Source organism: Zalophus californianus, chromosome 6, assembly GCF_009762305.2.
Source record: "Zalophus californianus isolate mZalCal1 chromosome 6, mZalCal1.pri.v2, whole genome shotgun sequence".
NCBI classification, from domain to species: domain Eukaryota; kingdom Metazoa; phylum Chordata; class Mammalia; order Carnivora; family Otariidae; genus Zalophus; species Zalophus californianus.
The window spans coordinates 129,210,964-129,225,177 of NC_045600.1; the positions used below are offsets into that span (position 1 = coordinate 129,210,964).

At 43.6% G+C, this 14,214-nt stretch overlaps 1 protein-coding gene across 1 annotated transcript in view; it reads left to right on the plus strand.

The window, feature by feature from the left end:
• The window catches only part of IGF1R (insulin like growth factor 1 receptor), a 289,584-nt gene that overhangs the window by 226,112 nt on the left and 49,258 nt on the right, over positions 1–14,214 (plus strand). The window contains exons 3-5 of the mRNA XM_035727932.1: positions 1,773–2,085; positions 5,746–5,894; positions 8,737–8,881. Coding sequence (XP_035583825.1) covers positions 1,773–2,085; positions 5,746–5,894; positions 8,737–8,881 — 607 coding nt within the window. The remainder of the gene's footprint in view (positions 1–1,772; positions 2,086–5,745; positions 5,895–8,736; positions 8,882–14,214) is intronic.

Sequence of the window (14,214 nt, forward strand, 5' to 3'; positions counted from 1 at the left end):
AACCTATGGTCTCTGCCGAAGGATAATTTCAAAGGTGAAACTTGCAAAATTATTTTAAGAAGTTTGACAGTATCATGAGAATTTATCTGTTTTCTTCAGAGGTGACAGTGTTCATTTGAGTGTCCAAGTTCTGAAATTCACCTTTTTGCAGTAAAGTAGGAACTCTTGGATGCAGTTTGTGGGGTGTAAATTGGTAAAAACTTTCCAGAGGATAGTTTGATCTGGCGAGGTTAATCCTGGAAATTGATCCTCAGGAAATAATTAAGGATTCTTATGAAGATTGCAGTGTTCATTGTAATAATAAAATGTTAGGAGTAAACAAAATGTCTCATAGTAGGAGACAGGTTATAACGTACACTATACTGTGAGATGCAATGCAGCTGTTAAGTGATTACGGAATTCGTAGTATATTATGCCAAAAATGGTTTCAGGATGGCTTGTTCCTTTTTTGTAGATATTTATATGTATATGCACATGCATAGAAAAGGACCTGGGGGGATCCACATGAAGGTATTGATAAAGGAGGTATTTGGGGCAGATGGACTAGACGTCCTATATATTTTCATTTCTTATCTGTGATCTCTGATGTTTTTTTGATCACATTTTGTTTATAAGGAAAAACAATAATAGAATTTTCACTAAATAATGTATGTCAGAGTCAATAATATATTTAAATAATTTTGTGTTGTTTCAGAAAAAGTAGGAAACATATAATGCAAACCAGATTTTGTGTTTTGTTGATTTATACTTTATTTGCTAGTGAGGCTAACAGCCCCACAGAGTGTGATCATTACTTCGTTGTTATGGAAATAAAATGCCAGCTCATCTACTTGGGACATGAATTGTGGAGCTCTGCTTTTTAGATACTTCTTTCACTTAAGTTTAGCAGAGTGGCTCAAAGGAGATGGTTTCTAATATGCTATGAGTCCTCTGGGCTCAGAGACACTGCCCACCACCCTTTGTTTTTTTGTTTTTTGTATTTGGGAATGACAATCAGAAGCAGGGACTTGTTGGTTATATAATAGGTTAGGTTCTGTGAATAAGTTAATACCATCATTTTTTGGAGTAAGACCTTTGGTCTACAAGCAGACACAAGCTTTTTCTAAAGCCCTTTTGTAAACCCGAAAAGTATCATCTTTACTATATTCCAGTTTCATCATTTTTAAAATAAACGGCTTTTTGAATGATTTTAAAATACTTGTAATAACATATATGATAAGATAATTTTTAAAATAATCATGTCTGCACACTAAGGCTTTTCAGGGTATTTCAAGGAACACATTCAAAATGCAGAGGGAACAGCACATAATGCTTTTAAAAGGAATAATACACCGTATTGTTCCCATAGGGCTACTGCATTATCATGTTGGCCTCAGGCAAACCGCTAGTGTGGATATTACTACCCCCATTTTATAGATGTGAAAAGAGAGGGTCAAGGTCAGAGAAGCTAATGAGTCATCGGGAGCACACAGGGAGTAAATAGGAGAGGCTGGACTGGAAACGCACAGTATTTTCTCCCCGCCTTCATGAAACTGTGACTGTGGTCTGTAGTACTGCCCTTGCAAGCCTGTGGTGGGCTGCAGATCCCCGTGATGCTCCGTCTGGGGATTTCGTGGGGGGGGGGGGGCGGTTGTCTGTCCCTGGGGCGATCTGGTCTGGGGTGGCCGGTGACCCCGGACAAAGCAGGCCGGGCCCGGAGGAGGCCGTCCAACCCCCGCCCCCCCCCCCCACCACCACCGCAGTCTCACCCGCTGTCCCCTCCGCCCCCACAGTGTGCCCGAGCGCGTGCGGGAAGCGGGCGTGCACCGAGAACAACGAGTGCTGTCACCCCGAGTGTCTGGGCAGCTGCAGTGCGCCCGACAACGACACGGCCTGCGTGGCGTGCAGGCATTACTACTACGCCGGCGTCTGCGTGCCCACCTGCCCGCCCAACACCTACCGCTTCGAGGGCTGGCGTTGCGTGGACCGCGACTTCTGCGCCAACATACCCAGCGCCGAGAGCAGCGACTCGGAGGGGTTTGTGATCCACGACGGCGAGTGCATGCAGGAGTGCCCCTCGGGGTTCATCCGGAACGGCAGTCAGAGGTCAGTCGTGCAGCACTACCACCCCGGCCCCCCGAAGGAATGGCGAGGTTGGCGCTGCCCTCATTCCGTCTGGACGGCCCGGGGAGGTTAAGGGCCATGGGTCCACTCCAGAGGGTTGGCATAACTGACATTTTATATGAGATTCTACAGAAGAACAACTGCCCCCCGCAAAAAAAAAAAAAATCAGTTTTATGTTGTGTTTTGGAAGCGTACTGCCTGGCCATTTGGAATTAAGTGCCCGGCTTGCTGGCCTAGGTACCTGGAGGTCACAGTCTCCCTTCCCTGCACTTCCCAGGCTGCCTGTCAAGCAGGTGTGGGGTAGACCTGGGAGGACTGTACATTTAGGTTGGCCCATCCCTGGTGCCACTCAGCACCAGCTCTGTGAAGTCTTGGGGAGTGCAGGACAGAAGACAAGACGAGCCCCGGACAGCGTCCTTGACACAGCCAGCAGACCCAAAAGTCTGTTAGCACACATCCATCCTGTGCCCTCGCTAGCTGACACGAAGCGTAACCAGGAGCTTAAAGTAACCTGTGTTTTCCATCAGCACCTGCTCCTCTCTCTCTCTTCCTCCATACCTCCTTCTCTCAGTTTCCTCTGTCTCTCATTTTCTTTCCTGAACACTGAGACTTCACTTGGGAAGCAAAGAGATTCTCTACAGCAAAAAGCATCCCTCTGGTGTATGTCGGCTAGGCTTCTGTAAATTTTTTGTTGGTTTATGTTTTTGAGAAAGCAATAGTGGCATTGCTATAAAATAAAGAACTATAGCCCTGGAAGCAAAAGACCAGAGGTTTGGGGTAGTTCGTCCCTCCTCTAGGTAGAGCAGAGAACTCTTAGGAAAGAACAGTTTAGTGGCAGTGGGCCAAATGCTTCCTTCATCTTCAAACCAAAGATAAAACTCACATTCTTTCATAATATTAGATACAGAACAACTTTCCACCTGTTATAATGTCTTTACTATTATAATAATAAAAATTATCCCGAATACTTTTTAAAAGATAAGTATGCCAAGGACTCCCAGTGAACTGTAAAGTATACATATTCCACCCAGAATAAGTCTACCACATTTTACTCACAGTTTCTTGGTAGCCTTTGGACTTAGGAGGGCTTTCGCAGTACCCTGGGCCAAGCCTAGAACCCAGATGAGGCTCAGCCACGGTTTCTCCTGGGGGTGGGAGGAGAGATAGGACAGCTGGTGCATGAACCGGGGGTAGTACCATCTTTGTCCTGGCGATACATTGTCCTGTGATGTAGTGGACCAGTGGGAGGGGAGTGCTGTGCATTTCAGCGGTGTTGTTTCTCCCACTTCACTGCATTTTCAAAGAACTGAGCTGTTTTTTTCCCTACCGGTTCTCACAGTCTGTTCAAAGCTACAGATATACCTCTTCTATTTTAAAATAAAACACCGTCAAGAAAGAATAAATACCACTCTCAACCTTTAAGACCTATTTGGCACTGAGTTTAAAATATTTATTAATACTGTTTATACCCTCTCTGTACCCGAACGGATTCAAGGAAGCTTAATCTATAAAGATGTAATCAGAGCACTTCCTTAGAAAAACATTTTTTTAAAGTGCTAGATGATTCCTAGACATTTTAGTAAAGGTGTTTGGTTCAGAAATTGCTATTTGAATAAAACGTCAGGGAAAGCTAAACATACACTTAACATTACGACCTAGAAGTCATACTCGTGGACACTCCTCCCAGAGAAATGAAAATATATGTCCATGTAACAACACATACACAGTTGTTCACAGCAGCTCCATTTGTAATAGCCAAAAAAACAACTCAGATGTTCTACAGTAGGTAAATGGTTAAACAGACTGTGGTACATCCATACTGTGGACTATTACTCAGCCATAAAAAAGAGCAGACTGTTGACGTACACAACAGCTTGGGATAGAGCTCAAGGACATTATGCTGTGTGGGGGAAAACAAAACAAAACAAAAAAGTCGACCTCAAAAGGTCACATACTATGGAACTCCATTTATGTAACAGTCTCAAAATGACAAAATTGCAGTGATGGAATATAGATTAGTGATTGCCAGGACACAGTTAGGGATATGAGGATTGGGGGTGGCTCTACAGGAGATCTTCCTAAAGTACTTCTGTATCTTGACTGCATGAGGATCACATAAGAGATATAAGGTGACACAGAATTACGCATATATTGTACCAGTGTTAATTTCCTGGGTTTGATATTCCATTATAGTTATATAAGATGTCACCATTAGGGGAAGCTAGGGGAAGGGTACAGGGGAAAAGTACTCTTTGTAACTTTCTGTGAATCTGTATTTCAGGATAAAAAGTTTTTTAAAGGAGGGTGGAGGCATTAAATGGTGTGTAAATAAATTAGAATAAAAAACAAAACCAAAAAGTGCTGAAGAGAAGCTATTACCCATAGTGGAAATAAGAAGGTTGAGTATGATGTTACAGGAAAGAGAAATCTTCCCTTCTGTGGTTGGCCCAGTTCCTTGGGAAACCTTCCCTGTCATTCTCCCCACACGAAATAGGAAAATAGCAGGGAAATTCTGTCTACCTGTAAGTTTGTAAACAAAACAAATCCCTGCATCTTTGCCTTAGATAGGCAGTAAGGTTTCATTAAAAAAACAAACTTTCACGTAAGCTATCACTTAACACTGTTTACTTGAATGTTTTTTACTTACCTTAATGAAGTTTAAAAGATCATTCAAGAACAATAATGTCAATACAGCTGGCTCCCCAATTCACCATCCTGTTTATAACACACACACATGACACAGGCAGTATCATTTGTTTGGAAATCAACCCAACTTTGATCCTTGGTCTGTGGTCCAGCAGCCAGATTAGCGTTTTGTCCACGACTTCCTAAGTTAATAATGGTAGGTAAGCAGGAGAAGTGCCAGTCTCACTGATCCCTGATTCCTGGTGGTCCTGCAGCTCGTTTGGGATATAGCATTTGAAACAGGAGTTCATTACAAAGTCATGGAAGTTCCTTGCTTTCAGCACATATGCAACGAAAACAACATTTCAATCAATTTACAAGTTTCTGCAAAACACTGTCAAATAATTTCAGTTGTACGTTAGCGAGAAAATAATGGATCTGTGTTATTCCACATGCACTTTGGAATTCCTTGCTGGGTTTTGCTGGGATGCGGGCAGTGAGAACAAGACTCCTGTTGGTGGCAGAGACCCCGCTGTCCCTTTGCTGTTCCTGTCCAGTCTCCCAGCTGCCCCTCCCCCCCCCCAGTGTGTGCCAGGCAAGGGCCACAACACTAGAGAGCAGCCCCATTTTCCTCGGGAGCCACCACTGTGTCCTTCCTTCAAGGCTGTTTCTCCCACGTGGAACCAGCTGGCTCCCCAGCCGATAGCCTCTGATACACACATGCCTCAAGGATGCATCACATATTTTGTCTGGAAACAAGAGGCACGCTTTTCCTTTGTAGGCACTTTCTTCTTTTGGTTGCAATTCGAATGGCTAATCCTGGGTGGCTTCGGGATGAGATATGGTGTGCCCACTCGAGTGCTTCAAAACAATTGCTTTTGGTAATGTGTACTGCAAAAACAACTTAGAATAAAAGCGTGTCTTCGTTACTTTTTTTTTCTTTCTTCTTTTTTTTTTTTAATGCAAGGAGCCTGACTCAGTTCTCTGTGTTTTTGGTTGATTCTTTATCTTCAACAGCATGTACTGCATCCCTTGTGAAGGTCCTTGCCCCAAGGTCTGTGAGGAAGAAAAGAAAACAAAGACCATTGATTCTGTTACCTCTGCTCAAATGCTCCAAGGATGCACCATCTTCAAGGGCAATTTGCTCATTAATATCCGCCGAGGCAGTAAGTATTCCGTCCTCCTGGAAGAGAGGGCTAGATCTCTTGGTTTTCTTTTGTTGACGCTTTTCCTTCCCATCCATGACTCACAACTGAAGCCTGGGCCTAGAAAAACAACATGGGGCATAAGCTTCATGCCCAACACCTCTTTTTTGAGTTTCCCTCAAAGATTAAAGAAACACACACACACACACACACACACACACACACACACACACACACACACACACACACACACACACACACACACACACACACACACACACACACACACACACACACACACACACACACACACACACACACACACACACACCAGATTGAAAGGCAGTCTATTTTGCAGCCATTGGCTCGGTGTTTATTCACGCCCTGGGTCATCACTCATGTTTCTGTTAGTCCTGTCTTACGCAGGAGATGCACGTCCCAACACACACAAGCCCCAGAAGACACTGGTGGATCAAAGGTGTGACTCAGCAGCCTCCAGCTGGAGCCAGGGCCACAGGGCTTCAAGTCCAAAGAGTTTTGGTTACTCGGGAGGTACCGAGGAGACTGTGCAAAGGGAACAGTTTAATGATACCCTTTCAATACTTTATTAAGTCCAAAGAGTGGTTAATCTCCAAATTTTCTTTGGAAAGCAAAAAAACCTAGTGTGTGTCATCACGTATTTAAAACTTCGATCCTCACCCCAGTAGGATCAGCATCATTTGTAGTAGATGGTGTTCCTGGTAATTGCGTGTGTGCAAAAGCATTACTCATGGACTTATTCTGTGATATTTTCACTTCTGAGCTTTAACTGACAATGGCTTCTAGCCTTAAATTCTCCACCACTGGGACCACTCGGTCAAGGTACCTATGATAGTTTCATAACCTAGAATAAAAGTAGTAAGAAGACCTTGAGGTTGAAAGGATTTTTTCCCCCTAAATCCTTTTGTGGGGAAATTTTTGCAGGTTGGCAGTGGGGGGGCGGGGGGGATGACTAATTTATTTATTCTGTGGATTTACTTTTTCTTAATACTGTTTGTTTGGTGAGTGAGCCATGCTCTTATGGTTTAGAGATGGCAGAAACATGCTTGTGTTCAGTCCTTTTGGATCTTTAGGTACTCCTCATTTTCCAGAACCGCTTTTGCCCCTCCACCACAGAGATAACTTTGCTTTTCTTTCTTTTTTAAGATTTTATTTATTTCTTTGACAGAGAGAGAGAGTTAGCGAGAGCAGGAACACAAGCTGGGGTGTGGGAGAGGGAGAAGCAGGCTTCCCGCCGAGCGGGGAGCCCGATGCAGGGCTCGATCCCAGGACCCTGGGATCATGACCTGAGCCGAAGGCACCCAGGTGCCCCGATAACTTTGCTTTCATACAGCTAGAATTCTCTTACCCCCATGGTGCTTCTACAGTTTTATTCCTGGGGCACCTGGGTGGCTCAGCGGGTTAAGCGTCTGACTCTCGATCTCAGCTCAGGTCTTGATCTCAGGTTCATGAGTTTGAGTCTGGCGTTCAGCTCCATGCTAGGCATGGAGCTTACTTAAAAAAAAAAAAAAAAAAAAGAATAAATAATGAAGTTTTATTCCTTTTGCTCTTACTAGATTTCTTAATTTTTGAAAAGATGCCCTCATCCCCTAGAACATATCTTTTAAGTACCTAACCCTTCTTTTTCTTAAAATTTTCATATCCTGAAGATAAGCATTTAATCCATGAATTAAATCCATGGAGAAGTAGAATTTGAGAAGGAATCGGTACATATTCATGCGTGGTGATGAAATGTGCCTTCTTGTTTAAGACCAGTGGGAGAAACCAGCTGGATGTAGGGTGATAAGACATCTCATTGAAAAGGACATACTCAGCCTCGACTAACAGGCATCCATCCTGCCCGCATTTAAAGTTCAGGATCTTTTCCTTGAAATATCAACCACAGGCAACTTCTGGTGTTTATAACTTGAATTTCTCCTAGAAAACCATTAAACTCTATAGTAAGCATAGTCCCCAGCCCTCCGAGACAGCATCCTCATTCTTTTATTTTTATCAATTCAAAGCAAAATAGAACCTCTCATTAAATAAGCTTTCAACAAATCATATGCAATAAAATCCCAATAGTTGGACCATACCCAATTCATTATAGTATTTATTGTAATTTTGGCATAAGTTGAACCGAAGTTTATGTTCTTTTTTACTACGAAGAAAAGACAGGCTAAACAGGATGATGAGAAAGACAGTGTGTGTATATTACATTGTGTTCACTTACATAGTAGTAGCAACTATTTTTCCAACTGTCCTCTCGTTACGAAAATCATACCTGTGCATTGTAGAAAACTTAGAAGCACGGAAATGAATTTTGAAAAATCACCAGCAGAGCAGATAACCTGGGGTGTTAACATTTTGGTGTGTTTTCTCCCAGTCTTCGTAAGACGTACTCTTTAAATATAGATCCCTGTATCTTAGGAACTGGAACTGCAGCAAAGGCAGTTCCTAATGAGACCGAGAAAATGGTGTTTATTTAGTCATGCCCTTGTACCGTGGATGCAGTGCTGTCCGTTGACAGAGCATATTAAAAGACGTTCTCTAGATTTGTTAGCCTTAGCTAATTGGCAGTCTGGTATTTATGATTTTACATTCGGTTAATCAGCCTGGGAGCTACAGTACCCAGCCTTCTAGAAAGTCTCCTTCCCCAGCCCCTGAGGCGCCCTGCCCCAGGAGAGGTTGTTGAAAGTCAAGCCCAGGGTAGTACATTTTTGACAGGGATGGCAGGTCCTGCACCAAGACCCGCCATGGAATCAATCTCCAGACGTGTTTGCGAGAAGCCAAGGCATCCTCACATTACGCGGACACTCACTAACACAGCCCCCTCCTCACGCAGATAACATTGCCTCAGAACTGGAGAACTTCATGGGGCTCATCGAGGTGGTGACAGGCTACGTGAAGATCCGCCATTCCCATGCCTTGGTCTCCTTGTCCTTCCTAAAAAACCTTCGCCAGATCTTAGGAGAGGAGCAGCTAGAAGGGTAAGTGCTCCAGATTTCGTGGGCTGACATTCTCCTATTGCAAAATAAGTAGCGTGCTTTTAAAACTTCATGTCACTGAGGCAAGGACTCTTTCTTGTTACAACAAAGAAAGGAGGAAGCAAAGGTAAGCCTGGCGCCACCTGCGTGATGGCCCACCCCCTCGGGCAGAGTCCCGTGTGGCCATGATTCTCCATCCTTGGGATAGTGCTGCTCTGGAAAACTGTGTTGTGACCTGTCAGTCAAGGGCTGCGTGTCCGACCGTGACCATGGAAACAGCAGACTGGGGTGCTGGTGGGGACCCTCTGTGCCAAGAGCAACAGGAATGGGTCTCAGGTGCTTAGCCCTTTGTGAAATCATCAGTGACATGACTCCTATCCCCAGGATTCTATATACTATGTAAAACCATCCCATCTTTTAAAATACGGGGACACGTGGGTGGCTCAGTCGGTTGAGTGTCTAACTCTTGATTTCAGCTCAGGTCATGATCTCAGGGTCATAGGATCGAGCCCCACGTCAGGCTCCATGCTCAATGCAGAGTCGGCTTGTCCCTCCCTCTGCTCCTCCCCACCGCCCCCCTTCTCTCTCAAATAAGTAAATAAATAAAATCTTAAAAAAAAAAACAAGAAAAGAAGAAAAACAGTTGACCCTTGAACAACATGGTTTGAATTGTGTGGGTCCACTTGGACACAATTTTGTTTTGTTTTGTTTTGTTTTTTTATTTGAGAGACAGAATGAGATAGAGCATGAGAGGGGGGAGGGTCAGAGGGAGAAGCAGACTCCCCGCTGAGCAGGGAGCCCGATGCGGGACTCAATCCCGGGACTCCAGGATCATGACCTGAGCCGGAGGCAGTGGCTTAACCAACTGAGCCACCCAGGCACCCCACAGTTTGGTTTGGTTTGGTTTGGTTTGGATAAATACAGTATAGGACTGTAAATGTATTTTCCTTATGATTTTTTAAATAATATTTTCTCCAGCTGACTTCATTGTAAGAATGCAGTATATCACACATATAACATACAAAATATGTGTTAATCAACTGTTTATGTTATCATAAGACTTCTGGTCGACAACAGTAGACTATTAGTAGTTAAGTTTGGAGGATGTCAACAATTCTGTGTGAATTGGTGACTGTTTGGAGTGTCCACGCCCAAACCCCAACATTATCGGGGTAAAGTGTATACTGGAACATAAGAGATTTAGAGAAGTATGGATAGTTCATTTTTTATAAAGGAATCCTAATTGACAAAATTGTTTCATTGATGAGCCAATAGGATTTACACTACTGGTAGAATTTTTGCCTTCTGCAGAGATAGGCTTTGTGATAGGGGTTTTAAACTCGCCAGAGGCTTTTCACCACAGGATAGATAAGAGCTGGTGCTTACTGCTATAGTTTCTCTCCAGCAGTTGGCCTGTGTGTACCTCTGCATATATACCTTTCTCTTCATACTCTCTTTAAATACAGCTTCGAAATAAAAGGAGACATCAATTAACGAGCAAATTCCTTCCAAAGAGAATGTGGGGAAATAATGTAGGAAAGAAAGAGGTGGCAAGGTCATGGGAAAGGTTGTCCTTGCTGATTTATCTGCCCCGACTGGATAAAGTTACCCCCAGAAGGGTTTCTTTACAGCCTCCCTGCTTTTCTCAGACTAACTCTTGGTCAGTCTTAAATTCTTAAAATTCCATCATCTGATACAGCTAAAGAGAGAGGGCAGCTCCTCATTCCATCCTTGAAAAGCACACTGTCCTCCCCACTGAGAACACTGATTCTCTAGGAAAAGAAACTTCTTTCTCCTTGCAAATCCAACGAGGCTGCCACCGTGCCCAGCCCCAGAGTGTCATAAGTCACTTAACTTGGCAAGCTGAGGCTCTACCATTTTGAGGTGGTGGTTCTCATTTTTTGTATTAAATTTTAAAGTGGATTTTAGCACAGTTTTTTCTTTTTCTCTCCAGGTAGGTTTGTGTTTCTGGAATCCCTCGTGTTGGTAAGCACTTTTTTTTTTTTTTTTGGCAGATTGGGATCTGCCACTTTTCCTGCTGCTTAATGATACACATTTTCTTTCTCCAGGTTGAACAAGTGATAGACATAGAGGGAAAAACTGGAAGGAGAATTTAATTTTTTAAAGATTTTTAAAATTCATTCATTCATTCATTCATTCGAGAGAAAGAGAGGGCAGGGGAGGAGCAGAGGAGGAGGGAGAGAAAAAGGGAGAGAATCTCCAGCAGACTCCACACTGAGCACAGATCCCGAATTGGGGCTCGATCTTGCAACCCTGAGATCATGACCTGAGCTGAAACCAAGAATCCAGTGCTTAGACTGAGCCACCCAGGCACCCCAAGAATTTAATTTTGGTTAAGAATTATTACACGCTGGGATTACCTCTTAGTCATGTGTTAACTGAAAGTATTATGCCCTTATATGGAACTGAGAACTTAAGACTGATTTTCATTTGCACGGATATTTAAGGCGCATTTCTCATTATCCGAAACTTGTATAAAACCTGATGTCCCAGTGGGGGCTCTTTAAGGATGCCTGCCATTGCTCAGGTGTTTGGGACTCCTCCAAGCTCAAGTACGCTTCAGGCCTCTGCTCTGCCGTTAACATTTTAAATGAAAAGGGAGGGCAAATGGCCCTTAGGTTTTCACACCCTGCTGCTGATCAGTGGCCCTTGTAGCTCTGAGGATGCTGGGCTTCCAGCCTTTCCTTCCTACATGCTGCTTCTTGGAGGCTCTGTCTTTAGCTGGGGTGCTTGAGAATCTTGCCTGTCTTGGTGGGAGTTGGGTTCTCTCACCAGCCTTTCTCACCCAGGATCAAAAAAGGTATAGGCCATCCTCACTTGTGATGAACGCCCCCGCAGCTCTTTGTATTAGGGGTGACAAGTAGCAACAGTTCAGTTCTTTATTGTGCATTCTCCGACTTAGGAAATAGACTAAGTTCTATCCCTTGACCAGTTCTCCTCACTCCTGCAAGGAGGGAAGAGTCAGAGGGAGGCAGAGAAGAAAGGAATATGATAAACATAAATGCTAACAATAGTGCAAAGCAGAATTTGCAAGGAGCTATGAGGAGAAGAAAAGGAACATGCCATGGGCATGAAAAAGAGGCAGAGAATCTGATTAAGAAGATCCCACAGGCTTTCAAGAAGAGGTGGCATTTGAGATGGGCCTTGAAGGGTTTCCAGAAACACTCAGAAAGCAGAGGGTGAAGAAGGCAGTTCAGGATAGGGCAGTAAGAACAAAGGCAGCGAGTTGGGGCATCCTGGGACCTGTTTGGCAAATAATGCTGGAGAGGTAGGTGGTATTAGAATTACGTAAGGTGTTATGCACCCGGGTGTGGAGGTTATAATTTAGGTAGGCAATGGAATGTATTCAAGGCTTTTGAGCTGCAGGAGTTTCATTTTTTTTTTTTAAGATTTTATTTATTTATTCATGAGAGACAGAGAGAGGCAGAGGGAGAAGCAGACTCCCAAGGAGCAGGGAGCCTGATGCGGGACTCGATCCCAGGACCCTGGGATCATGACCTGAGCCAAAGGCAGACGCTTAACCATCTGAGCCACGCAGGCGCCCAGGAGTTTCATTTCTATGTGTCTTTGGTTTAAGCCAAGATAACTTTTATCCCAGTGGTTCCCAGACTTTGACGTTAGAACCATCTTGGGTGGGGCCAGGTAAAAAAAAAAAAAAAAAATCCCAGGACCCCAAGATGCACTCCCAATTCAGTCAGAATGTTTGGGGGTGGGATCCAGGCATCAGTGATTTTTCTCAAAAATTCAAAGTAATTTCGATGTGTAGCCAAGATTGGATACCACTGCTATGCCCTGTTATTTCTTCTTCTCATATGTGAATCCCCAAAGTGCTTTGCCTTTTTTCCTAAATATTTAAGTGTCACACTATTGCCTTTAAGTACTATTTTTCTTGAACTTCTGTAGCCAAGTGAGAACATAAATAAGTGCCTCCATTTGGTTCAATAGGATGGGAGTTTTATAGCATTTTGTTTTGATGGAGAACAGATGAATCCATAGTGCCGGGATCCTATGTATCTGACCACCTTGCTTTCCAAACTGGAATGAGACCTTCCTCCAAGTACCCTGAGCAGCCCAGACCACTGAGTCACATCCAGAACACGAAATTCAAGCATTATAGCTGGAGTAGAGCTCTAGTCTATATCCAGAGTGAGCCAGTTTTGTCATCGGATTTCCAGAGCAGTGAAAGACGTAGGCAGAATCACACCCAAACAGACGGCAGGGCAGTTGGTGGCTGGAGAACAAGGCCCGGACGGCATCAGGCAGTCATCAGTTTGTCCGTAAGAACTCAGACATCCCGGTTTCCTTGAGGATGTCACGCAGCCTGTGTACGTGATGTGCTTCTAGAGTAATAACCTTAGACATTAAGAAAAATCAAGGTTTTTCTGCTGTTTAAGAAGGAAGTGGATTTTGTAATACACATGTATAAGATTTCTATAAAATGACTGATTTTTAAGCCCTTGAATAGAAAACAAAATATTTCTGTTATCTGGACAGTTCCTTGAGGTGGACAAACATTATTTTCTTATGGCATCAGACAAAGAGGGAAAATTTTGGATTCTTTGGTGCCACCAAGGATCGTTGCCCCAAAAGCCTAGAAGCAGATGGAGGTAGTAGGGTTCTAAGACTTGAAATTCTTGGGTACATTTAGGCATCGCTATACTCGTGACCCCACCACTTGACTTTGCAACACTTGGTGCTTCATTCTACGTTCCTGCAACTCAGATTAGGTTGCAACAGGGCTGGTGTTAATACTTCCCTGGGACTTTTAAAAATAAAGACTCAACCATGTGACTCAGCAATTCCAGGCTCTACCCAATATCTTCCCAAAAGAAATGAAAACATGCCCACACAAGACTTGAATGTGAATGTTCATAACAGTATTATTCACTAGAGCCCCCTACCCCCCCCCCAAAAAAAACCCCACTGGAAACAATCCAGATATCCATCAGCAGATGAATGGATAAACGAAATGTGGTACAATGGAATACCATTTGACGATAATATAACGACATGAGTGAACCTCAGAAACGTTAAGCTAAGTGAAAAAAAAGCCAGACACAAAAGGCTGCACATTATATGATTCCATTAGTTTCTAGCAAAAGCAGAACCATAGAGATAGAAAGCCGATTGGTGAGGGCTGGGAGTAGGAGCAGAGATTGACCACCATTGGCAGGGAGAGAACTTTGACATCATGGAAATGTTCAGAAACTGCATAATGGTGCTGGTGGAACAGCTGCATATATTTACTGAAGCTCATGGCACTGTATACTTAGGATGGGTACAGTTTTTGGTAGGTAAATTATACCTCAACTAAG